The sequence below is a fragment of the Schistocerca nitens genome, chromosome 3 (genome assembly GCF_023898315.1).
Source record: "Schistocerca nitens isolate TAMUIC-IGC-003100 chromosome 3, iqSchNite1.1, whole genome shotgun sequence".
NCBI lineage: Eukaryota > Metazoa > Arthropoda > Insecta > Orthoptera > Acrididae > Schistocerca > Schistocerca nitens.
This window is the reverse complement of record NC_064616.1, coordinates 694870684-694896849: the sequence shown is the minus strand read 5'-3', so window position 1 is coordinate 694896849 and position 26166 is coordinate 694870684. Positions and strand designations below refer to the sequence as shown.

At 39.7% G+C, this 26166-nt stretch overlaps 1 protein-coding gene across 3 annotated transcripts in view; it reads left to right on the top strand.

Annotated features, from left to right (window-relative positions):
* Positions 1–7186, top strand: part of LOC126248665 (oxysterol-binding protein-related protein 11-like) — a 222608-nt gene extending 215422 nt beyond the window's left edge. For all 3 annotated transcript variants that reach the window (XM_049949883.1, XM_049949881.1, XM_049949882.1), the window contains 2 exons: positions 3701–3862; positions 5942–7186. In XM_049949883.1, the coding sequence (XP_049805840.1) occupies positions 3701–3862; positions 5942–6064 (285 nt within the window). In that variant the 3' untranslated portion in view covers positions 6065–7186. The remainder of the gene's footprint in view (positions 1–3700; positions 3863–5941) is intronic.
* The last annotated feature ends 18980 nt before the right edge of the window (positions 7187–26166 follow it).

Sequence of the window (26166 nt, the reverse complement as noted above, 5' to 3'; positions counted from 1 at the left end):
TGTAAAAGACTCATTACACATCATTACGATTTATTGTGAAACATGATCCGTCACTGACACTGCATGTGACAACATGTCTCAATGACACCAGTTTATCTTCTGCAGTGTTCCTTTCCTCCACTGTAGTCATTAGTTGCCTAATGCTATCTCTGAAATTATCATGAACCTCTGCTTCTTTTGGCTTAGACATGTCCAATTTTCTGTATTCTCCACCTTTCTATAATTTCTTTAGTTTTAATCTGCAACTCATAAACAATAAATTATGGCCAGAAACTGCATCTATCCCTGGAAATGTTATGCAGTCTAAAATATGGTTATGAAATCTCTGGTTCACTATTATAATCTGTCTGAAACCTTCCCATGTCTCCACATGTATTCTGTTTGTACAGTCATCTGTCATCATTGTTAAGGCAATAGTGTTCTATGCAAAATTCAGCAGGCTGCCTACCCTGTGATTTCTTTTCCCCCGGTCTCAGTTCTCCTAGTATTTTTCCTTGTGTTCCATGTCCTATTATTGGATTCAAGTCTCATAACACAATTTTGTATGCCTGAACTATCTGAATAAATTCTGTTATCTCGACATATATTCTTTCAATCTCTTCATCACATGCAGAACTGGTGGGCATATAAATTTGTTCCATGGTAGTGTTTGTTGGCTTTGTTTGTGGTAAGATCTTCACTATGTTGTTCATAGTAGCTCACCTGCATTCCTATTTTCTTAATTGTGCTGCTTGTTTCAGCCCTTGTTTTATTTTCCCTCCCTTACACACACACACACACACACACACACACACACACACACACAGAGACAGAGAGAGAGAGAGAGAGAGAGAGAGAGAGAACGAGAACGAGAACGAGAACGAGAACGAGAACGAGAACGAGAACGAACATTGTACCCAGTGCTTTTATTGTACTAAAATACTTTTGACCTGTGACATTTTCCAAATCATGATGTGTGTTGTGCAAGTGATCTAACAATTATATATGGTGAAGCAGCTAATGCAGGCCATCCAAAATATAACCGAAATGAGTAAATATATCAAGGTGTGGTTTTCCCTGAGGTATAAGGGATAATTTGTGACTTTTTAAAATTGAAATATATACTTTTTGTGGATTTGGGGAGAACCTTTGGAGAGAACTTCAACGATATAATATGTTGGGGACTTGAGAAAATAGTAACAAGATAACAGTTCTGCAAGCCAGTGTCCTGCTGTTAGTAGAAGAGGTCCCACAAGCTCAACCCTACTGTTTAAAATCTAAACAAACATGTAACTTTGGTATGGTTTGTGAGATTGTTATTATACAGCCATATCAAGTGTTCAAAGTGTTGGTCTTGGACACCAATACATGCTACCAAGTATTGAATTTCATTTGGACTTACAGCAGCACAGACCTGTGTTATACATGTCCTCTCACGGTGTTTGTGTTTTCTTGTAGACCTCTTGTTTTAAATTCCTCCATCCAGATAGAAGTCCAGAGGTTTTAAGTTTGGTGAGCTTGCAAGCTATTGCGTCTATCCCAAATGACCAGTCCAACAATCTTCAAATATTCCATTAAGAAAGCTGGTAATTATCTGTGCAGAATGGGTTGGACATCTGTCCTGTTGGTACCACATGGATTGCATTGTCAAGTGGAATTCTTCCTGTAACTGCAGCAGCATATCTGTTGGGAACTTTAGATATTTGTGGCTATTTACAGCCCCACCAATAAAATAGGGGTTAGTGATGTGATTCTTGAAAAGCCTGCACTACAGATTGACTGACAATGGTAGTTGTGAGCACAGAAATAATGCATCACTTTCCAATTTTCAGGGACAGCATTTGGAGATCTGTAACCAATTCTGAATGTCACTGCAGTGCAGCTGTTGATGGAACAAAATGTGATGAGGATGAAGTGTGTTTAAGTGTAGTATTTGCAGAACACTCCTTTTGCTGATCCTACTCCCTCATTCAAGCAATCTTGTAGTAAGACATGGGCAGTGTGTTACCATTGCTAAAATAATAGTTTCATTTCTGTTGTCAGTTAATGTTCTTTTTCATTGGCATATTTTATTCTTTTATTCTTCACACTTTGAGTCTTGAAATTTTTGTACATTGTTTGCAAAGACGAATTGTGATGCATCAGCACAATCAGAATACCTTTAAGGTTACAAGTGCACTGCTGCTCTAAAAGTTTGGCAAAAACCATACCCACTTTTTCAACTGTCCTGTACAATGAGTAGTGCCATGAGCAAGTTGTCTGATCACTATAACATGAGACCACAGATTGATGGGCGTCAAACATACAAAATGTACCTGGGATATGTGTTTGCTTACATTTCCTGCGGTAGTTAAAACATTTGTGGGATTTCTTCTCCTGTCAATGGTACAGTAGTTTGTGGTGCTGGTACTTTGTTACTATTCGATCAAGTTTCACATGTTAAGTTGTTGAAGACTTCTTCAAAGGCTATTTTAATGCCATTAAAAGTATATAGTTCCATATGGAAAAAAACATAGTCACTGTCATAGTTTGGTAGCTATAAGCATTAAAAATCACTTGCATATGTTAGAAAATTCACCACATTGTCTGCCAAAACTTAGCAAAAACCTCATCTTGATATAATTATTCATTCTAGATGTATCTGGAATGGGCTGTCTTAGCTGCTTCATACTGGGTAACTAACAAATTTACAGATGGTTCACACAATTACCAATCACACTCATTCCAAAGGTATTTCTAACATCATTACACGACACCTTTGTAAAAGTTTCTTCCCCTCAGACTTCCAGGTTCACTGCAAAGATATGTGTACTAATTCAACATCATCTCAATTTATCCATAAATTCCTTTTTGATGTGTGGATGAAAATGTGTGTCACCAGTCAGATCACAACATCTGGTTGTCTTGCACCATGCCATTACTCCAAGGATACAAAATAAATTTCTCAAGATCATGATACTGTGTGATAAAAAAGCAGGATTTCACATAGATCTCTGTTTAACCTGTCAGAGCAGATTCTTTCTTCATTTACTTGTACCATGACCACCAAACATTGTGTTATTGTAAATTACTCAACAAGATTCCTACAACATTGTGATTATTAACATTCAGTGTGGACCTGAACTTTATAACTGACTTGGTGGTCTAGGTTATTGTTTCCAGTAAATCAAAGGGACACCAATCCAATATAACTATTCTAAGTAAAATGCTGTGATGTTCAAACAAAAACTTTGGTTAATGAGTGTTTACTTTTTCACAATACATTTATGTGCTGTTTGACATACCTACTCAGATTTCAAAAAGTAAAATTATATTTTTGTGGCATTTCCTCCAAAAATACTTCTGTTACTCAAAATTTGATATGGGTTTACAGTAAAAAGTGAAATCCTTGTAGGCACATTATTGATGCTGTGTTCTTGATGGGCTTAAATTATTACCTAGAAAGTTCCAAATTTTGGCTTTTGGTTGTGAGTGCTTTGAAAAATTAGACACAAACTAAAATGCAATACCATAATTTTTCTCTCTTCACATCATTATTTTATTGTTGCACCACAAGTTTTTGCTTCAGACTGCCTTCATTCATATTAGATGGCTTTCAGTTCCTTCATTAAATGTACTTTATCTATACTAACTTAAGATAGTAACTTCTTATTGTAAATAGGATAAAAGTGTTTTGTATTGTATGTTAACAACTCACTGATTTTCATTTTTGTGTTTCTAGGCAGCAACCAAAATAATTGAAGTGAACAGCTTAGACATATATAAGAAGAGGGTACGACCAATAGAAAAGCAGGCAACATTTGAGTCAAGAAGAATGTGGCTGAAAGTAACAGAAGCTTTAAAAAATAAGGATATCATTGCTGCAACGGCTCACAAGAGACAGGTGAGATTCCTAATGACTCACTCTACAGTTTCTCTAAGTATGTGAGGGGAAAGTATTTCTGTAAATGCTTGAGGTGAATTCAGAATGATTTGTTAAATGAGACCATGGGCAATTTCCATACCTACCTTTGCTCAAACCGTACTTATTGCAGTTTCTTTTGTGTGGCCATCACTTGCTTCCTTTCTTTTAATTTGTACGTACCCCACACCCTACACCTGATGCTTGAAAATAAAGGTAAAATTATACTCACTACCCCTTTTCCAACCACAGCAGATATTTTTTGTAATAAGTTGATTTGCAAGCATCTTACTTGTAATTTTTGCATGGAACCCATTCTGCAGTATGCAAGTGTAGTGGATCAACTGACATCCACATGGAAATGCACAACTCTCTTGCATTACACTCCAGACTCTATTTTATTTGTTTACTTGAATACTGTATCAAGTTCTTGTTGAATTACTCAGAAGAATGATATGTTTTGATGGTTATGCTAATATTATCTTTTAGTATATAACTAATATTGCAGTCAAATGAAAGAAACAACAGATCTCTAAATATAGCTGTGTCATGTAAGACAAAAAAGTAAAGTGTTCTGTTTGTCTTGAGGAGAAAGTGACCAACTCATCACTCAGTCATAAGCATACGTTAGTGGATGTGACCTTTAGAATTTTCCCTTCCTGTTCATTACACTTTGTTTCAATAATAAATTACTGCACTGAACAAAATATTAGTATTTCCCTGGAGACATCACACTAATACTGTGTAACATCACATTTACATTTGTTAATGGTATCAGTTTGGCAAGAAAGAGAATCCACAAGTTTCTCCAGGTATGCCATATCCAACTGAAGCCCCTCATTGATAATTAGCTCCAATAGGACTACCAGACTGCAGGGTTGTTGTTTACTGTGATTTAGCAGACCACTGAAAGTGTGGTAGGGTACTTGGTTATTTGTCAGTCCATAAATGTACATAAGCAGGCCTCTGAAAATGGCTGGCATCATTCTGGAAGATGGCAGTGTCCACAGCATGTGCATCATGAAGGTGTAAGAAAAGGGCAACACTTGGTCACTGAGTATGTTAAAATAAACTTCCTAGTTCATGTTTATGGTAACTTGAGAGAGTGGACCTAAGCCATGGTATAATAAACACTCCAAAACATCACAGAAATATATGGAACCTGACCTACACCCTCCACATATTGTGGGTTAAATAACTCATTGTGCTTTGCATCAATTGAAAACACGTTCAGTTAGCTATTGTTTCTGTGTTGTTTGGCTGATGGAGAAGTGCAGCTTTGTGCATCCCTATGAGCAGTGGCCTTTCATGAGGTGCCTCAACTCCAAATGTCCATTGAATGTTGCACTGTTAGCTCAGAATCTGGTTGAGATGGATCTGCAATTGCTGTTAGGTTTGAAACTGATTGTTGTTGAAAAAATGTTACACTCATCTACTATTTCTGTTGGAGGATCTTTTTAAGACTACTGTTCTTAAGCCATGTTTCTGTTGGAGGATCTTTTTAAGACTACTGTTCTTAAGCCATGTTGCATGACTGCAGGTAATACACCATTCCTCATAGCCAAACTGAATAGTCCACATAATACACCAAGAAGTTGGGGAACTTCATTCACGTTATGGTTGTGGGCATATCCAGACATGGTGGATTCTTTCTGCCATCCTGTCACTGCATGTTGACCCATCTGTGCTGTTACTGTGCAACTGACTGGCACATGCACACCACTCCACTGCCATGATCTCTTTCAGCAGTGGAGGATAATATGACCACATGCACCAGTGCTACACCAACTACAGTGCTCCAAAGACATCAGTGTTCTCTTTTAAGGGGGTGAAAATATATTGTCTTCTGAGCTTATTTCTAGCTTGCAAAGTTTCTAACTATCAATGAGTGGCTTCAGTTGGATATGGCATATCTGGAGAAACTTGTGGATTCTCTTTCTTGTCAAACTGATATCATTAACAATTGAAATGATGTATCATATAGTTATTTATATTTTATATATCTGATGCTGATTCATAGTGTTATTTCTCTTGTTGTCTTATGAACTTTTTTTTTTTTAGTTAGAGGAACGGCAGCGAGAAGGAGAACGGAGGCGGAGTGAACAGGGAGAGTCTTTTCCTACTTCTTTCTTCCACCAGATCAACCAGTCTTGGGTGTATAACAATACCCTGTGTAAACTGTGAAAATACTGCCAGAAATTCCATGGTGCAAACAGCTGTGTATGGAACTTAAGACTGAATGCTATAACTACACAACTTGAAACAACGAACCTAATGTAACATATCACTTGGAACATATGTCATTGTTGGTTTCAAGCGAAATCAATGGAGAAGAACTGCAGTATAACTATAAGAAAGAGTTTTCCATGTGTTGGCTATAAAATTTATAACATCTTAATTCTGTTAATAGTTTTGGAATTGCTAACAAATCAATAATTTAATTATTCATTACTACAGTGACATAAGTATTGCATTCTACACTGTACTTATTTTAACTGGTACTAATACAGATGCTGTGTGTGTGTGTGTGTGTGTGTGTGTGTGTGTGTGTGTGTTTCATCAGTGATAAAAAAGAAAGAGATTTTGAAAGTGTAGACTGTTGCAAAGCCATCCTATTTCTCCAAGACATTTTATCCACAGTGGAACATATATGTATATAGATCTGGATTTTTCTCATTAGATATCTATTTTTTCTGCATGGACACTGCATTTGAAGGATTGTTGTGCACTAAAGTTCAGTGAGTTTTAGGTTCTATTTTGCACTGAAAATTGTACAATCTTCTCAGGAGTTAAATTATAAGTGTACTTCATGGCATGAAATAGAGCTGCTTGAATTTATTTAAGTTAAAACATATTTGTTCTTGCAACATTGACTGCCAGTTTTATCTTACATTGCCCTTTGTAACTACAATCAGTGATGTCTGGGCAGATCTCCACTAAACTTCATGATACAAACAAACATGTTATTTTTACAGTGACTGAATTATGTTTTTAAGTTATCGGTTCATACATTTTGAAAAATGTATTTGTATTTGTCTTGCCAATAACTTTGTCTTCTGCATATATTTGGCACCATGCCATCGTGGTTATGGCTGTGGCTGTGATTATTGAAGATAATGTACTTCAGATATCGTGATGATTAGGGATTAAGTGTGTAACATAGTATATTTAAGATTGTAATGAGTACATTATTTGTACTGTATCATGTACATGTCAGCCTTTTTTTATATAGATTTTAGTACAGTTTTGAATAGCCAACCCCCACATGCACCACCACCACCACCACCACCACCACCACCACCACCACCACCACCACCACCACCACCATACATCTTCCCTTGCCAAATAATGATGTTACAGTAGAATTCCCGTGCTGACAGTTTGTAAAATCATTTATTTGGAAAAAAAAAATGTGCAAGCAATAAGAATAATGTGGTTTTGAGTCACAGTTTTCAATCACAATTTATATTTCTCATTCAGTTTCATACTGCTTGTTTTCTCCTGTCCAGTATTACGTTCATTGGGGCGATTCATTTCTGCTGCAGTTTCCATGTGCAGCTGTACTCATTGGTATGAAAACAGAAAATATTATCCCTACAACATGGGAAAATATGATCACATATTTCACAGAGTTTGTCCTAAATGTTTTGCTGTTCGCACATTTTGGTACAAATGTCCTTTTCTGCTTGATCTGTGATATATTTCCACTAATTCTGGTCAAATCAATTAATTGTACAGTTTACAATTTTGCTTTTGTTTTATGTTTTTATAAATTCTGATTGATTATTGAAAGATTTTATCTTGTAATTGAAAGGTACTTACTGCTCTTTAATTTTCATCATGTGTGGTTAAAGGTATTATTATGATATTTTTTATTACTGCTGTAATTATTATGTAGTTTTACATACTAATTTAGTGTATTTTAAAACAGTAATAACTTTTTGAAGTTATGCCACTGTCCTTCTTCCGAAATCATCCAAAACATTTGGTTAATTACTAAAAAGTAGTACCAGCTGGACAGTGCAGGCTACTTTTTGATATCTTAGCATGTTGAAAGCAGAATCTTGGCTGCTTTTTGATATCTCAATATGGTGAAAGCAGAAGTCTTGTCATGCTGCAGGTGTGTGTGTGTGGGGGGGGGGGGGGAGGGGGGGGTCATGGAGTAGCAGGGGGCGTACGTACACACATACACACACCTGCCTAAGGTAGAAATGTGTTACAAGTGTTTTGTGTTGTTGTGACAATGGCATTATATTTCTTTTCATTGAGAGCTAGATGATGTCATGTGCAGTAGTGAATGTTGTGAACATAATTATGGTGCTTGGACTGGTCCTTTTACAGAATTTCTGTTGATTTTGATGTGACATAGTAAGTTGTTTATGTTCTCAGTACTTATTATAAATTTTGGGTGTCCTAACTGTTTCAGCAATGAGATGTAGCTGTTACACCTCCAGTGAGATATGATCCTTTGGTAAAAATTTAAGAAGCTGTAATAATGTTGACACTAGTTTTTCTTTCCTTTTGTTAAAGATGCCTGTATTAAATTGATGCTTGTATATTGTTATAATCACCTTCCATAATGAAGTGAACTGTTCAAAATGACCTGCATAATTTGCAAGATGAGAGGAAAATGTGTTTAAATAGATGCATTATTTTCACAATTCATAGTGAAGCACAAACACAAATAAAGAAGTAATAAATATTATAATGCAGTCTCACTATATTTCAGCACAGCTGAAAGTAGAACTGAATATAGATCAAATAGAATATTTAAAAAGTAATAAATAATTGCACCATATCTGAGCATGTGAGCTACACAAGAAGAAACTCGGATTTGCAAATAGTAATATTGTAAGGAATTGGAACATATGTTTTGTACATTTCTCAGTTCTGAGAAATCTTTTGATAAAGTAAAATGTGGTGATGTCATCTTGATTTTTAGAAGAGTGTACAAACACAATTATCTTGTTAACAACACCATCACAACTGTACTAGGTCTGATGCATTTCTCCCTTTCTCTTTTAGTTTTATGATAACATTTTAGTGCGGGTTTCATCACTTCAGTCAATACTATGACTTGCTTTCATATTTTTCAGTCTTAGGGTTCTTATTGTGATGTTGATTAGACATTGTACCTCAGTATTTTCTTTCCCATCTTCCAGCAAAAAATCAAATGAACTAATTTTTCTTTCCATTGCTGTAATACAGTAAGCAGGAAAGCATGAGAAAGTAATTGTGAGTGTCTTGATGGTTTTTGCTGAGAATGATTTAGTTTTATCAGATCTCTGATGGGGGCTGTGTAACATTTTGTATAGCATTACAATAATGCACATCGTTCAATATGAAAATATAAACAAACATGTGAGTAAGACAATACAAAATTTTTTACGAAAATTCGGTAATGGCCATTGAGTCAAGTGCAGTAGTGATGGATACACTGGACTGTTAGCGAGAAGAAAAGTGTTTCAAAAACCTGTTTTATATTTTCAGTGGTTTCTTTTAACTGCTTCAGACAAATGTTGGGAGATACCTTCTACCAGATCATGGTCTGTTCCTGTCTGCATCCTTGTCTAATAGAACTAATGCTCAGTATGTGTTGACTCCAGTGTTAGTGGGATGCTGAGCTTTGCATCAGAACATTGTAGAGTCAAGTATCAGAGGAATTGCTATGGTTATCAACAACTGAAAAATTCATTTACATGTGCATTCCACAAGCAACAATGTATATTGTGTTGCAGTGTTTATAGGGTGTGCCAGAATCATTTCTTCCACATTTTCTCCCCCCTCTCCCCATCCATCCTACTTCTTCTTCTGATGAGTTGTGCATGACAAGGAAAAACAATGTCTGTACCCCTTCCCAGGTTTCATCCTTGAGATCATTGCACAAAAGTATAAGTTGCACTCATAGTGGTATGAAGGTTTTTGATCTCCTTTCTGTGTAACTTACACATTCATAGAATTCCTTAAAAAACTCCGCCTTCCCCATGATGAGAGTTTTGTGTTAATTCCACTTTAAAGCAGTCTGTACAGACACCAAAAGATACTTGACTGTTGCTAAGTGATGTGTGCAATTGATCATCTGTTATGGAGTCATACAATCTTGGGCTCTTCATCCAATTGTGGCATTGCATTATGTTCAAACAATGGAAAATCCAGGATGGAATGTAACGAAATTATGAGAAGGAAAGTCGCCTTTCACCATATAGCGGAGATGCTGAGTCGCACACAGGCACAACAAAAAAACTGTCACAAATAAAACTTTTGGCCCATAAGGCCTTTGTCAAATGCAAACACAACTCACACACACATGACTGCAGACTGGGGCAACTGTAGCCTTATTGTGTGTAGCTACAGTTGCTTGAGACTGCAGGTGTGTGTGTGTGTGTGTGTGTGTGTGTGTGTGTGTGTGTGTGTGTGTGTGTTGTCTATTTTTGACAAAGGCCTTACAGGCTGAAAGTTTTATTATTGCATTATGTCTGAATTATTTATGTCAAGGATCAACTGCCAGTCTTGCATGAAATGCTGAAAACTTTCAAATCTTCCTGCATTTCATGACAGTTTTTGGCATGACCTACATGTATGCAGTTGTGTCATCTATGAACAGCCTCAGACAGTAAATATGTAGTCTACTGTGTTTTTTATATTGTTTTGAACACTAATGCCCCTTTCATAGTTCCATGAGGCACACCAGATGCCACTTTCACTTCCAGTGAGGCCTACCCATTAATGACAACATATTGGCTTCTTTCAAAATGTTATTTCATCACTGTGAGGGATGGAAACGTTGAACAGGTTTTCTGCTCCAGTCATTGATCACATATTACAGTAATTGACTTGTTTCAGTTGATGATGACTATATTTAGATGTCAACAACAGTGCAAATTATATATATGAAACTTATGAACTGATTAATTAATACAATTAATTAATATGTAATACAAGCATGAATTGGGAAGAGCTATATCTACAAAATACATACCTTGTACTTTGAAGAAGGCTCCACCTTGATGAGCTGAATATATCTGGGTATTAAAAATGACCACTACATAATAAAAGAAAATCTCATACCTGTGCTTAAATGTGTTAGTATGAATGTGTGTTTAAAAAATTCTGCTGATATAGCTATCTCAATTTGCATAATGCTGTAGTGACAGTCAGTAAAGTAATATGAGTCACATTGCAGGACAGGTATGCTTGTAATTATAGAAATATCAGAAAATTCTGAAGGGGACTGCCAAGGGACCTTTTTCATTCTGGACTCTCTTTTCTAGGAAGTCTTCAAACTGATCACATACTTTTTCTGATATTCCATAAGTATTTATTTTGTGTATTAGGCAGTTAAACACAAATGTGCAGAAAAACAAGAAACTTGTGAAAGGATCTAGCAAGAAATGAAAAGAAATAATGGAAAACAAGCTGTACTGACAGCATAGCACAGACTGAATATACATGTACATTTTAAAGTAGTGGAAAATATTGAAGAGCCAAAACAGTTAATGATGTAACACAGAAATACCATAACAGTATACAAAGAAATGAAGACAAGTTAGGTGCTTCAAATTCAAATGTACCATGTACGGTAAAGCCATAATTATAAACTGAAGAACGGAATACATATCACTAAAAAACCTAACCAGTTAAAAATTGTTAGTGTGAACCAAATAGGAAAAGTACAAAAATAAAAACATAATGCTATCAAAAATCTGCATGAAGTTTTTATCATTTTTGTTGTTAGATTTTTTGGGTAGAATAGTTGTTCATTTAGCAGAGATTTAGATTTTAATAAAAAAGATATGAAAAGATAATATCGCTGATGCTGTGGCTTGTTTAGGACACTCGACATTGCTATTATCAGCACCCTTACAAATACACATTCTCTCTCTCTCTCTCTCTCTCTCTCTCTCTCTCTCTCTCTCTCTCTCACACACACACACACACACACACACACACACATGAGCACCTAGAGAATCTAGAGGAATACTGTAATTAATTGAGTAAAGGTGGATGATAAACCTTTTAGGTAGTTAAAAGTGAAATTGGTATTAACAAAAGGAAGGAAAAAATGTTCTATAATTTGAAGACTATGCGATTAGTACTAGCCCTATCATTATGACATTTAAGATTGCAAATCATTACAAGTTCATCTGCCACCAGAAAATGGAGAGAGGGAAAAACACTGATAGCATTAGCAATGAAGTAATTTTTTAAATGTGTTACTTAAGAGGGAAACTATCCCAGATGTCATTTGCAATGCATAGAACTTTCTCACCACACATGCATTATTTATTTTATGCTTTGCTTGACTTTGTGTAGTCACTGTGTTGTTCATCATGTCAACTGTTGACTTGATAGTAGCTGTTAATGTAGTACAGTTTCTCCTCTTGCTGAAAATGTGGAAACTAATGCCCGATTTTGGAACAGACTTGCAGACTGTTCAAGCATGGCACACATGATTTATTACTGCTGTCAGAAGGTTTTCCTTTTACATTTCATTTGTTGGTGCATTAGAAAATTGTTATGGTTGACAATCTCCTTAAATTTTCTGTACTGATTGTGAGATAAGAATCATCTTACACTAATTTGTTTCACAGTATTTTGTGTAAGATTATTGTGGAGTTCGGTAACAATAAGTGTCCTTCGCCAAAGCTCCTCAACTGACTCCATTTACTAGCACATATTTACATAATATAATGCAGAACCTGTATCTTAGCATTTATTCCCAACATTCAGATACTTACAAAATAGCTGCTAAGTTTTGATTTCAGTACATTGTTGCATTTCAGATCAATATAAACATCATTTCCGCCCTTTTCATTGCTCATGAGAACCACACATTGCATGTTGTTGGACCTTGAGAGGTGGTGGTCCAGATTTCTGTACACATTGGTACCTCTAATACCCAGTAGCATGTCCTCTTGCATTGATGCATGCCTGTATTAGATGTGGCATACTATCCATAAGTTCATCAAGGCACTGTTGGTCCAGATTGTCCCACTCCTCAATGACGATGCGGCGTAGATCCCGCAGAGTGGTTGGTGGGTCGCATCGTCCATAAACAGCCCTTTTCAATCTGTTCCAGGCATGTTTGATAGGGTTCATGTCTGGAGAACATGTCCACTCTAGTAGAGTCATGTCGCTATCCTGAAGGAAGTAATTCACAAGATTGGCACAATGGTACATGAATTTTCATCCATGAAGACGAATCCCTCACCAGTATACTGCTGATATGGTTGCACTATCGGTCGGTGGATGGGATTCATGTATTGCACAGCCATTACAGCACCTTGCATGACCACTAGTGGAGTATTTGGCCCCACATAATGCCACCCTAAAGCAGGGAACCTCCACCTTGCTGCACTCACTGCTCAGTGTGTCTAAGGTGTTCAGCCTGACTTGTTTGCCTCCAAACACGTCTTCGACAATTGTCTGGTTGAAGGAATATGCAACACTCATTGGTGAATAGAACATGATACCAATCCTGAATGGCCCATTCGGCATGTTGTTGGGCCCATCTGTACTGCACTGCATGGTGTCGTGATTGCAAAGATGGACCTCACCATGGATGTCCTGAGTGAAGTTTCCCATCATGCACCCTATTGTGCCCAGTTTGAATGATAACATGATGTCCTGTGGCTGCATGAAAAGCATTATTCGACATGGTGGCGTTGCTGTCAGGATTCCTCTGAGCCATAATCCATAGGTAGCAGTCATCCACTGTAGTAATAGCCCTTGGGCAGCCTGAGCGAGGCATGTCAGCAACAGTTCCTGTCTCTCTATATCTCCTCCATGTTCGAACAACATTGCTTTGGTTCACTCTGAGACACCTGGACACTTCCCTTGTTGATAGCCCTTCCTGGCACAAAGTAGCAATTTGGATGCAATCGAACCGTGGTATTGACTGTCTAGGCATGGTTGAACTACAGACAACATGAGCCGTGTACCTCCTTCCTGGTGGAATGACTGGAATTGATCGACTGTCAGACCCTCAGACCCTCAGACCCACTTTGTCTAATAGGTGCTGCTCATGCATGGTTGCTTACATCTTTGGGTGGGTTTAGTGACATCTCTGAACAGTCAAATGCACTGTGTCTGTGATACAATATCCACAGTCAACGTCTATCTTCGGGAGGTGTGTGTGTGTGTGTGTGTGTGTGTGTGTGTGTGTCTGGCGTTTTACTCTAGCTCATCAAAGGATAACTGTAAAAGCCAGCGAGCTTTCTTTTTTTTTGTATGTGCCTATCTACAACTAAACACTTCTGCTTTTCAGTGAGTGTTGTCCTTTAATCCAGAAGTATTTACATTCTTACATGAACTTTCCTAGAACATTGTATGTGTACAGCTATACATAGTCCAGTACATTCTAGTACAAATGTGTGAGAATTATATGGTGAGACTAAGAGATGTGCCATGGAGAGAGACTGAAGTGAAACTGTAAGCTAAATTACATTTCTGTCATAAGAGATTTTAGTCAATAGGTCTCAAAATCATCAAAACAACAGACAATTGTTAGTGCTGAGCAGAATTTTTCCAACTTAACATTAAAGAATTAGAAGTAAAGAGATACAAATTTCAGATAATCACACCTACTTACAAAATGTTCTTGTTTCTGTTATTGTTGCTGTATCTGAAGACTGATTTGATGCAGCTCCTCGTGCTACTCATCCTGTGCAAGCACCTTCATCTCTGAAGAACTCGTGTAACCTACATTCATTTCAACCTGCCCACTGTACTCATCTCTTGGTCTTTCTCTATAGTTTGTACCCCCCACTCTTCCCTTCAACACCAAATTTATGATCCCTTGATGTCTGAGAACCTGTCCTATCAACCAGTCCCACCTTTTAGTCAAGTTAGGCCACAAATTTCTTTTCTCCCCAATCCTATTCAGTACTTTCTCATTAGTTACATGTCCAACTCACATAACCTTCAGTGTTCTTATGTGGCACCACATTTCAAAAACTTCTAGTCTCATCTTGGCTAAACTGCTTATCATCCATGTTTCAGTTCCATATATGGCTACACTCCAGGTAAATATCTTAAGAAAAAATTTCCTAATCCCTAAAAATATGTTCAATTTTAACATATTTTCTCTTCTTCAGAAGCACTTTTTTGCCATTGCCAGTCTACAGTTTGTATCCTCTGTACTCGGGCCATCATTGGTCATTTCTCTGCCCAAAGAGCAAAACTCATCTACTATTCTAAGTATCTCATTTCCTAATCTTATTCCTGCAGCACTATACTCTATTATTCTTGTTTTGCTTTTGTTGATGTTCATCTTATATCCTCCTTTCAAGATGCTGTCCATTCCTTTCAGTTCCTCTTCCAAGTCAGGTTCTGTCTTTGACAGAATTACAGTGTCATTGGAAAACCTCAAAGTTTTATTTCCTCTCCCAGAACTTTAATTCCTTCTACAAATTTTCTTTGGTTTCCTTTACTGCTTACTCAATGCACTGACTGAATAACCTCAGGGATAAGCTCCAACCCTGTCACTTCTTTCTCAACTGAAGCTTCCCTTTCATGCCCCTTAACTCTTATAACTGCCTTCTGGCTTATGTACAAACTGTAAATAGCCTTTTGCTCCCTGTATTTTAGCCCTCCTAGCTTCAAAATTTCTAAGAGAGTATTCCAGTCCACATTGTTTCTCTAAATCTACAAATGCTGTAAACATAAGTTTGCCTTTCCTCATCCCGTCTTCTAAGATAAGTCTTAGAGCCTGTACTACCTTGCTTGTTCCTACATTTCTCTTATGCAAAGTCAGCATCTACCAGTTTTCCCATTCTTCTCCTGTAAAGAATTCATGTTAGTATTTTGCAACAATCAAGTATGAAACTTATAGTTCAGTAGTGTTCACACCTTTCAGCACCCACTTACTTTGGAATTGGAATTATTCTTCTTCTTGAAGTCTGAGGGTATTTTGCCTGTCTCATACATCTTGAATACCAGGGAGGATAGTTTTGGCATGGCCTGCTCTTGCAAGGATATCATCTGCTCTCACAGAATGTTGTCTACACCAGGGGTCTTGTTTTAACTAAGCCTTTCAGTGCTCTGTCAAATTCTTCTTGCAGTATTATATCTTCCATCTCATCTCCATTTACTTCCTCTTCCCTTTCTATAAACTGCCTTCAATTCATTTCCCTTGTATAGCCTGTCTATATACTCCTTCCACATTTCAGGTTTCCCTTAAGTACTAGTTTTCCATCTGAGTTGTTGATATTCATACAATTGCTTCTCTTTTCTCTAAAGACCACTTTGATTTTTCCATAGATGGTCTGTATCTTTTCTACATTTGTATGTATATGCTTCTATATCCTTACTTTTGTCCTCTAGCCATTCCTGCTTAGACAGTTTGCACTTCCTGTCAGTCTCACTTTTTTTATGTTTGTATTACCTTTCATCTTCTTCATTTGCTGCATATTTATATTTTCTCCTTTCATCAGTTAAGTGCTATATCTGATGTGATATCCAACGATAGCTACTAGGCTTGTATTTTTTACCTATTTGATCCTTTGCAGCTTTCACTATTTCATCTCTCGAAGATACCCAGTCATCTTCATCATTAAAATATTCCTCCTCTGAAATTCTTAAGAATCTCTGGAGATTTCAATTTATCCAGTTCCCATAATCTTCATTCCTACCTTTTTGCAGTTTAGTCAGTTTTGATCTACAGTTCATAGCAAATAAATTGTGGTCAGATTCCATATCTGCTCATGGAAATGTTTTATAGCTTAAAATCTGATTCCAAAATCTCTGTCTTACTGTCATATAATCAATCTTAAACCTTCCAGTTTCTCCTGTCCTCTTCCTTGTATACAACCATCTTTCATGATTCTTAAACCAAGTATTAGCAATGATTAAATTATGCTCTGTTCAAAATTCTACCAGGTGGCTTGTTCTTTCATTCCTCAGGCCATATTCACCTATTTGTCCTTCTCTTCCTTCTTCCACTATCAAATTCCAGTCCTTCCTCAAAATTAAATTTTCCTCTTCCTTAACTCCTTGAATAATTTCTTTTATCTCATCCATTTCAATCTCTTCATCATCTGTAGAGCTAGTTGGAATATAACTTGTATTTCTGTCATGGGTGTTAGTACCATGTCAGTCTCGGCTATGATAATGTGTTCACTGTTATTAATAGTAGTTTACCTGTATTCTTATGTTCTTTCTCATTATCAAACCTATTCATGCATTACTCCTATTTGATTTTGTATTTGAAACTTTGAGCTCATCTGACCAGAAGTCCTGTGTCTTCTGCTACCGAAATCCATTAATTACCACTATTGTGACTATCTGGAAACTTTGGTGTCAGCACTCCAACCATAAACTGCGTTGGCAGTTGGTGGTTGGAGTGCTGACACCAAAGTTTTCAGATACTGTGTAACCAGCTATGTTGGCCACTGATGCAATATATATATATATATATATATATATATATATATATATATATATAGAGGGATCATGTCAACCCCTCCAGCACCAACTACAGCCTGAAGATGGCGCACTGAAGTGCTGAAACTGGTACCTACAAAATAAATAAAATCAAAAGAACAGCTGTAGGCATTTCATTTTCTCAAATAGTAAACTGCCGCCGCTGCATGCTCTCAGGAAAAATAACAACTCTTGTTTCCCCTGGCTTTCAGCTGTTTACAGTATTTGCACAACAAGGTCATGGAGGTTAATGTCGCAAGGTCAATCATCCAGACTGTTGCCCCTGCATCTAACAAAAAAGGTAACATTAGATATTATATAACATCATACACTGACAAATTAGCAACAGAATACAAAAAGTTTCCAAATTATACCATGTAGTATGTTGAATACTTAGAGGTGACACATTACCATGGGCTTCCAATACCACCTGATACAAGATATGTTATTACATGTACTGACGTGTGGGTGGGAGGTAGCAATAACCACTGGAAAAGCAAAGAATCATCTCTAGGCAGCAGAAAGTTTACACCCAGTTGCAAATGCTCTCTCTGATCATCATGCACAGTTAGGATAAAAAGATAGTGCCTTATAATATACATACTCCTCAGTGGAAATCTATTAGATTAGACAAGATAATTAATGAACACGGGACAAATATTTTTAAGAATAGTTTACAGGTGATAACCTGGCATGAAATTTATAGTGAACCAAATAATTAACATCTGAACAAGCCTGGATAGGCCCAGTGGTACTGATTAATTGCCATGTCATCCTCAGCTGATAGACATTGACCACAAAACTTAATATCTGTGAACTCTAAGTGCTCTGTGGAGCCCCCATCACAACTTTACTTTAGCCAGTTCTCTGTGATACTTCATTCTGTACAGACACAGTGTCAAGTGTAAATATATACGAGCTACAACATATATGACAATTAAGTTTTATATATCCTGATTACCTATCCCGTTCCCATAGTGGTGACCCTGCAGTTCGTTCGTGTTTCGCATCTACCACACCAGTGTTTATGCAACAGGTTATATGCACTATGCAACGACCATGCCAAACAATGCCTTGTCCCAAGATGTGGAAGCACAACTCCGCTCACAGAGTTTCGTCATTTCTTTGCCAACGGCGTATTCATCATTTATTCACAGTGATTCGTGTTCTCAACCAATGCCATGTGCTAACCTTATTAGTTTTCAACGGTCGACAATTACGCTGTTAGAGGGAATGATGGACTTGGGCTCCGCATCACCAGATTATGCCCATCTGACAGTGAAATGTGAACTGGACAATATTTCGAATTGTGTCTCTGCCAATTGAGTGTTTCAAGAACAAAGTGATCTTCATTTGAACACGTGTTTAGCCACCTACAGGCACGCTACATCAGTTGCTGTTGGGCTGTGTGCAACGCTGCCATTACTACAAACTGCGCCGGATTGGTTCCGCACACATGGTGTTTCAATTGTGTCTAATTTACATGCACAATTCAGTGTTTTGCATAACATGGACCCCTTACCTTACCTCAGTGGCGTGTCACATGCACTACAGGCATGTTATGCATCAGATAGTTTCCACGCGGGTGGCGTTCTCAAGCGCCCCCCCCCCCCCCCCCCCCCCCCGTTTCGCCTCCCACACTTGACACTTGCGTTGTGGGGGTCCCCATTTCCGGTTGCTCAACCATCAACCACCTGCCCCTCCCACAGCACCGCCAGCGTCTGCCACGCTGGTCTCTTGCCCTGTTCCAGAAGCGGATCGTTTTCATCCAGCACTCATCACTCACGGTCCAGTTTCCGGGCCCCCCTCGTGTGCTGTCCATCCGCCCGTTTCCACGGTACTGTCTGTGCCTGTCGCACCATGTTTTTGTGACACACAGTCATCTATGCCAGCTGCCGCTACTACGGATTCACTCGTCAGGTTTAAATCCAGGCCTACCATGCCGGCCTCTGACTTAATTTCGGCCGAGCCTAGCTCGAACACTCAGCAGGTTAGTCCACAAACTTTACTTGTGTGTGACATTCCAAACCCCCCTCCCAATCATGCTTGCCCCATCCAGTGCTGTGTGTTTGGTGTTTGAAACAGTGCTACTAATGACATTCATGCACACGTTGTGACCACACCCACCTCTCGGACGGCTACCGCGTGTGTTGATAAACATTCCGCCTCTCTCACTCACTCGCCACAAGACCCAGCTGCCATTGTGGCCCCACATGCGATGCCAGCGCTGCTCTTGCCCGTGCCGGTTGTCCAGTGCAAGGTTACTCCACACAAGCGCACGCCGCACTCCTGTAAGAAACATGTGACTTTCATGCTATCTTTCCCCACTCACGTTAACAGCTACACCTCATTGAACCTTACTCGCCCGAAGACTCGGTGCTAGGACGTTAACCAATCTCATGTGCTGTTCTCAGTTTCTTCCGTCACTGATGGAACAACACATAAGATAGTTACCATTGCCGGCCCTCCTATTAGGCATAAGGTCCGATGCCTTAACCCTATCAAGTTGCATGTGGCCCTGCAGCAGATTAATGAACTTTTGGCGGCAGGTGTTCTGCAACCTTCAGACAGCAACTGCTCTTCACCAATCCACCTCGTCCCCAAACACGACAGATCTTTACAGATCTTTTTGAACGTGTGGCAATTACAGATACTTAAACACTCATACCGTCAAGGACAATTAGCCAGTGCTGAACATCAATGACTTCACTTATATGTTATTGGGCACCACAATTTTCCGTGTCATTGACTGTAAACGTGCCTACCACCAGATTCCTGTGGTGCTGGAAAACATTCCTAAGACAGCTATTATCACGCCACTTGGTTTATTCCAAAACCACTTCATGCCTCTCGGCCTAAAGAATGCGACGGAAATGTGACAACGTTTCATTTACTCTATCTTGTGACAGTTCGAGTTTTGCTTTGCTTATCTGGACGACATTCTCGTTTTCAGCGGCTCAGAGGAGGAACATGAAAATTGTCTGTCTACGCTCCTCCAGACCTTGAACTCCAATGGTGTTGAGGTCAATAAACACAAGTTTCAGTTTCGCCAGGCATCAGTCTCCTTCCTAGGTTACACTGTTTCCACTGACTGAATACAGCCTCCCAAATCTCGTGTGCAGGCTGTCACGTATCTGCTGCCCCCCGGCTACTTACAAAGAGCTACGCTGTTTCCAAGGCACCATCATTTACTATCATCGCCATCTGCCTTCCGCCGCCACTGTTCAGGCACCCCTGACGGACGCACTATCAGGCAAACAAACTTCCGCTATCAAACACGTCTCTTGGACTGCTCCGATGCTAGAGGCCTTCAAGGCTCTGAAGACTTCTTTAGCTCACGTTGTGACACTCGCCCACCCCGACCCCTCGGCCAAGTTACTCATCACTACAGATGCCGGCAACATCGCCATGGGAGCAGTGTTACAACAACGCAATGGTGAGACGGTTTCTCCCCATCATTTCTTCTCCAAGAAACTATCTATTCTCCCTTGCTGTTTACGAGGCAATCAAACATTTCTGCCCCGACGTCGAGGGACGTTTTTTTTTTTTTTGGTCCTCATTGATCACAAACCACTGGCAGAAGCGTTCTGCAACCCACCTGAGGACCCACCCCCTTGACATGTCCGTTACAGGTACAGATAACATGGCTGTGAATTTAATCTCACCGATCAGTACTGTTTCCGGCATTGTTGATCTTTCCGATCTGGCCTCCCTCCAAGCTTCTGACAAAGATTCTCAGGCTCTCCTATGAGACCCACAAACATCACTTGTTTTCACAAGAGCTAAATTTCCTGGCATTTCCGACGATGTGTGGTGTGATTCTTCGGCCGGCACCCTATGCCCTTTGCTCCCACCTGGGCTGCGCCGACAGGTTTTTGACGCCCTGCATAACCTAGCCCACCTGGGCGTTCGAACCACCACAGATCTCATGTCAGAAGGTTTTGTTTGGAAGAATATCAAACAGGACTGTCAAACCTGGGCACGCAGCTGCATCCCTTGCCAGCGCAACAAGGTCAGCCGCCACACCTCCCTACCTCTGGGCAAGTTCGACATTCCCACAGGGCAATTCTGTCACGTACATATTGACCTGATCGGGCCTCTTCCTCCTTCGGAGGACCATAGATATATCTTATCAACTATCGACCATTTGTCTTGCTGGGTTGAGGCTGTTCCTCTCCCTAACATTATTGCCGAGATGGTAGCCAAGGCTTTCATTGGCTCGTGGATCGCTCATTTCGGGTGCTCGACCACTATCACCACCGATCAGGGTCGACAGTTCGAATCCTCCCTTTTCACCATCCTCTGCAATATCTGCGGCATTGAAAAAATACACACTACCGCATATCACCCACAAAGCAATGGGTTGGTGGAGAGATGGCAACGTACCCTCAATACAGCCCATGATTGTCTCTGGTCGGAAGCTCTCCCATGGGTGCTACTTCGTCTACGCTCGATCTATAAACCTGACCTACAGGGGACTATATCCAAATTTGTTTTCGGCAAGAATCTGGTCCTACCGGGGGAACTTATTCTTCTCCAGGTTAGCGAGGGTCTTCCCCCCCCTCACCAGATTTCATTAGCTGGATGCACACGCATTTTCAACAAACCCATCAGTCACTCACCGCCCGAGACTTATGTTCCCACCGCACGCTCTGGCTGCTCCCACGTCATGCTGCATGATGATGTGGTTCGGCAGCCTCTTCAACCTCCTTATCATGGCCCCTACAAGGTCCTACGGCGGGGAGGGGACATGACTTTTGATATCATGATTAAAGACCGCACACAGACAGTTTCTCTGCATCACCTGAAACTGGCTCTCGTCGACCCTGATGGTCTCACACCGCCGCAGTCGGACTCTGCAGATGATCCATCCTTGATCGAGAACAAAGACTTGCTCCCATCAACCTCACCGCACACCTCTTCCACTGAAGACTGTTTGACACCATTTGCTGGTTTCCCGACCCCACCCTGTTTCACCCTGCGCACGTTTCGCACCCTCACCTCCAATGTTGGAGATGCACACACCTGCTATCAGTTTGTCATGCAGCATGCTGCCACACTGAGTGAATGACGTTTCTGTTGTGACATTCGACGACTGAGTGCTCATTCTTTTGACAGATACCAAGGTCCCACCATCGGACGGTCCCTTACACGTCAACATTGCACATAACTTCACACTCCTGCGTGAGTGTGACCAAGCATCTCTACGTGCTTTCATTTCTACGGACAGCTCAATCCACTTAAGGGCCACATATGCCTCCACCACACTATGGACTGCCCCACCCGCTTACTCCCGGGCTGCCCGCCGTCTCATCCAGCCATGTTGGATGACTGACTACGAAGTGTACCTGCCTCTTGCCGCTCTGCCTGCACAACCCACCTCGTTCGAGATGGAAGTACCTGTGGTGCGCCTGCCTAAGCACACGATTTCCACTGACGTCGACACCCGCACGCCCTCATCCTTGGACATCTCTAGTACTCAGTACTGCAGAAGGGGGAGGGGGAGGGGGAGGGAGAGGGGGGGGGGGGGGGGCTGTGTGGCGTCGATAGTTTGTATTGACCACAAAACTTAATATCTGTGAACTCTAAGTGCTCTGTCAAGCCTCCATCTTAACTTTACTTTAGCCAGTTCTTTGTGATATTTCATTCTGTACCGACGCAGTGTCAAGTGTAAATATATACGAACTATGACATATATGGAACCTAAGTTTTCTACATCCCTATTACCGATCCCGTCCCCATAATGATATGGAGGAGCATGTGGTCAGGACACTGCTATCCCAACCATTGTCAGTTTTCCTGACCAGAGCCATTACTTCTGAATCGGGTAGGTCCTCAATTTACCTCACAAGGGCAAAGTGCATCCCATCTGACAAAAGCACTCAGCAGACCAGGATGGTCACCCGTCCAAGAGCTAGCCAAGCCTGACAGTATGTAATTCAGTGATTTGGTGGGAACTGGTGTTACCAATGCGGCAAGACTGTTGGCATAATGAACCAAATGCCGACATAAAATTTAACCTATTCCATGATAAAATCATATCATTTGAAAGTAGCTCTTCAAATAAGCTAATCAGAAATGACATTAAACAACCATATGAAATACCATGGATCAGTGTAGGGAAAGTTTCTTCTGAGAGGAAAAGGAAATGTATCTGTTGGTAAGACCAAGTAAAGATCCAGCAGTAGTTATGCACTAACAAAAGCTACTAAAAATTACTAATGAAACTATTAAAAAGTCAAGTAACATGCAGATTATATCAAAAATCAGTATTTTGGCAACAGACTTAAGTATATATGGAATTTAGTAAGACAAGAGAAAGGAAAACAGTGCACAGAACAGGATAATATAGTTATTGATATAAATGGAAGGGTTTGCAAAGGATCTGGCACAGGAGCAGCTATATGTAATAATTTTTTCTTAAAGTCATAGAAAATGTAGTAAACAGTTTCAGAGAAAAATCAAAGCAATATGTTGAATAAACAGCTCAAATAAAACTCAATCATATGAATGTCTCATCTACTTCTCTTCTGAAATTAAAAAAGATTATGTATTCTCTCAAAAATAAAAGCTCATCTGATGGCATTTCCAACAGAGTACTTAAAACTTGTTCCTATATAAAAGGTTTTAAGTGCTGTGTTTTCTGAAATATGTAATTTGTCACTAATTTCAAGGCCATTTTCCAAAGAGATTGAAATATGCCATAAACTCCTGTTCACTGCTAACATAATTTTCTAAAATTTGTGAGAACACTGTCTGCTGATGGTACAGGAATAAAACTGGATGATAAAACAACTTTCCTTGGTATAATGTTGGAAGCACCATATTGATTTCTTGTGCCAAAAATTAAGAAAATCAATGAACGCAATGAGGACAACGTCAAAAGTTCTTAATTATGACCAAATGAGTATGATCTACTATTCTTTATTGTATCCATACCTAACATGTGGAATTGAAGTATGGGAGTGTACTGCTGCCAAGCATTTAACAGGTTATTCATCGTTCAAAAACAGGTAGTGAGGATCGTGTGTAAACTTAGTTGTAATGAGTCTGGTAACAGGATTTTCAAAAATAAAAATCTCATGAAACTACCATCAAGGTATATTTAGAAAACTGTTCAACTAATTTTAAAATGCAAGCAGTATAATAGCCTAAATAGAGATGTGCACATTTACAATACTAGGACAGACTATGATTATCATCTAGGAAGAAAGGACACAAAAAATGCAGACAACCGCTCCTGTCATATGGGGATAAAATTTTACAACAAACTTCCAAAAACTTTATAAAGTTCAAGTGAAAGATGCTTTGAAATGGCCTTGAAAGAGTTTCTTACCAACAAATGTTTTTGTAGTATCAAGGAATTCTTTCAAAGGAGTCAAATACTTTCATTTGTACAAATAGTTTTTATATATATCAGTAATCAATCTATATTGTTTCGTGCGGTGGCGTTCTCGCTTCCCACGCCCGGGTTCCCGGGTTCGATTCCCGGCGGGGTCAGGGATTTTCTCTGCCTCGTGATGGCTGGGTGTTGTGTGCTGTCCTTAGGTTAGTTAGGTTTAAGTAGTTCTAAGTTCTAGGGGACTTATGACCACAGCAGTTGAGTCCCATAGTGCTCAGAGCCATTTGAACCAATCTATATTGTTTATAACAGTTCATACAAGGTTAAGAGAGGAAATACACTGAAGCGCCAAAGACGCTGGTATAGGCATGAGAGCTGAAATACGGAGATATGTAAACAGGCAGAATATGGCGCTGCAGTCGGCAATGCCTATATAAGACATCAAGTGTCTGGTGTAGTTGCTAGATAAGTTACTGCTGCTACAACAGCAGATTATCAAGATTTAAGTGAGTTTGAATGTGGTGTTACAGTCGGCACACAAGTGATGGGACAAGGCATCTCTGAGGTAACGATGAATTGCGGATTTTCCCGTACAAAAATTTCACGAGTGTACAGTGAATATCAGGAATCCACTTAATATCAAATCCCTGACATTGCTGTGGCTGGAAAAAGATCCTGCAAGAAGAACAGGCCAATGACAACTGAAGAGAATCGTTCAATGTGACAGAAGTGCAACCCTTCCACAAATTGCTGCAGATTTCAATGCTGGGACATCAACAAGTGTCAGCATGCAAACCATTCAACAAAACATTATCGATTTGGGCCTTTGGAGCCAAAGGCCCACTCACGTAGTTGTGATGACAAAACAAAGCTTTGTGCCTTGCGGGGGCCCATCAACAATAACATTGGATTGTTAATGACTGGAAACATATTGCCTGGTAGAACGAGTCTCATTTCAAATTGTATTGAGCAGATGGACATGTACGGCTATGGAGACAACTTCATGAACCCATGGACCCTGCATCTCAGCAGGAGACTGTTCAAGCTGGTGGAGGCACTGTAATGGTGTGGAGAGTGTGCAGTTGGAGTGATTTGGGACCCCTGATATGTCCAGATACGACTCTGACAGGTGACATGTACATAAGCATCATGTCTATCACCTGCATCCATTCATGTCCATTGTGCATTCCAATGGACCTGGGTAATTCCAGCAGGACAATGCCACACTCCACACAACCAGAATTGCTACAGAGTGGCTCCAGGAACACTCTTACAAGTTTAAACACTTCCAATGGTCACCAAACTCTCCAGACAAGAACATTATTGAGCATATCTGGGATTCCGTGCAACATGCTGTTCAGAAGGAATCTCCACCCCCTCATACTCTTATGGATTTATGGACAGCCCTGCAGGATTCATGGTGTCAGTTCTTTCCAGCACTACGTCAGACATTAGTTGAGTCCATGCCATGTATTGCCGCACTTCTGCGTTCTTGCGGGGCCCTACATGATATTAGGCAGGT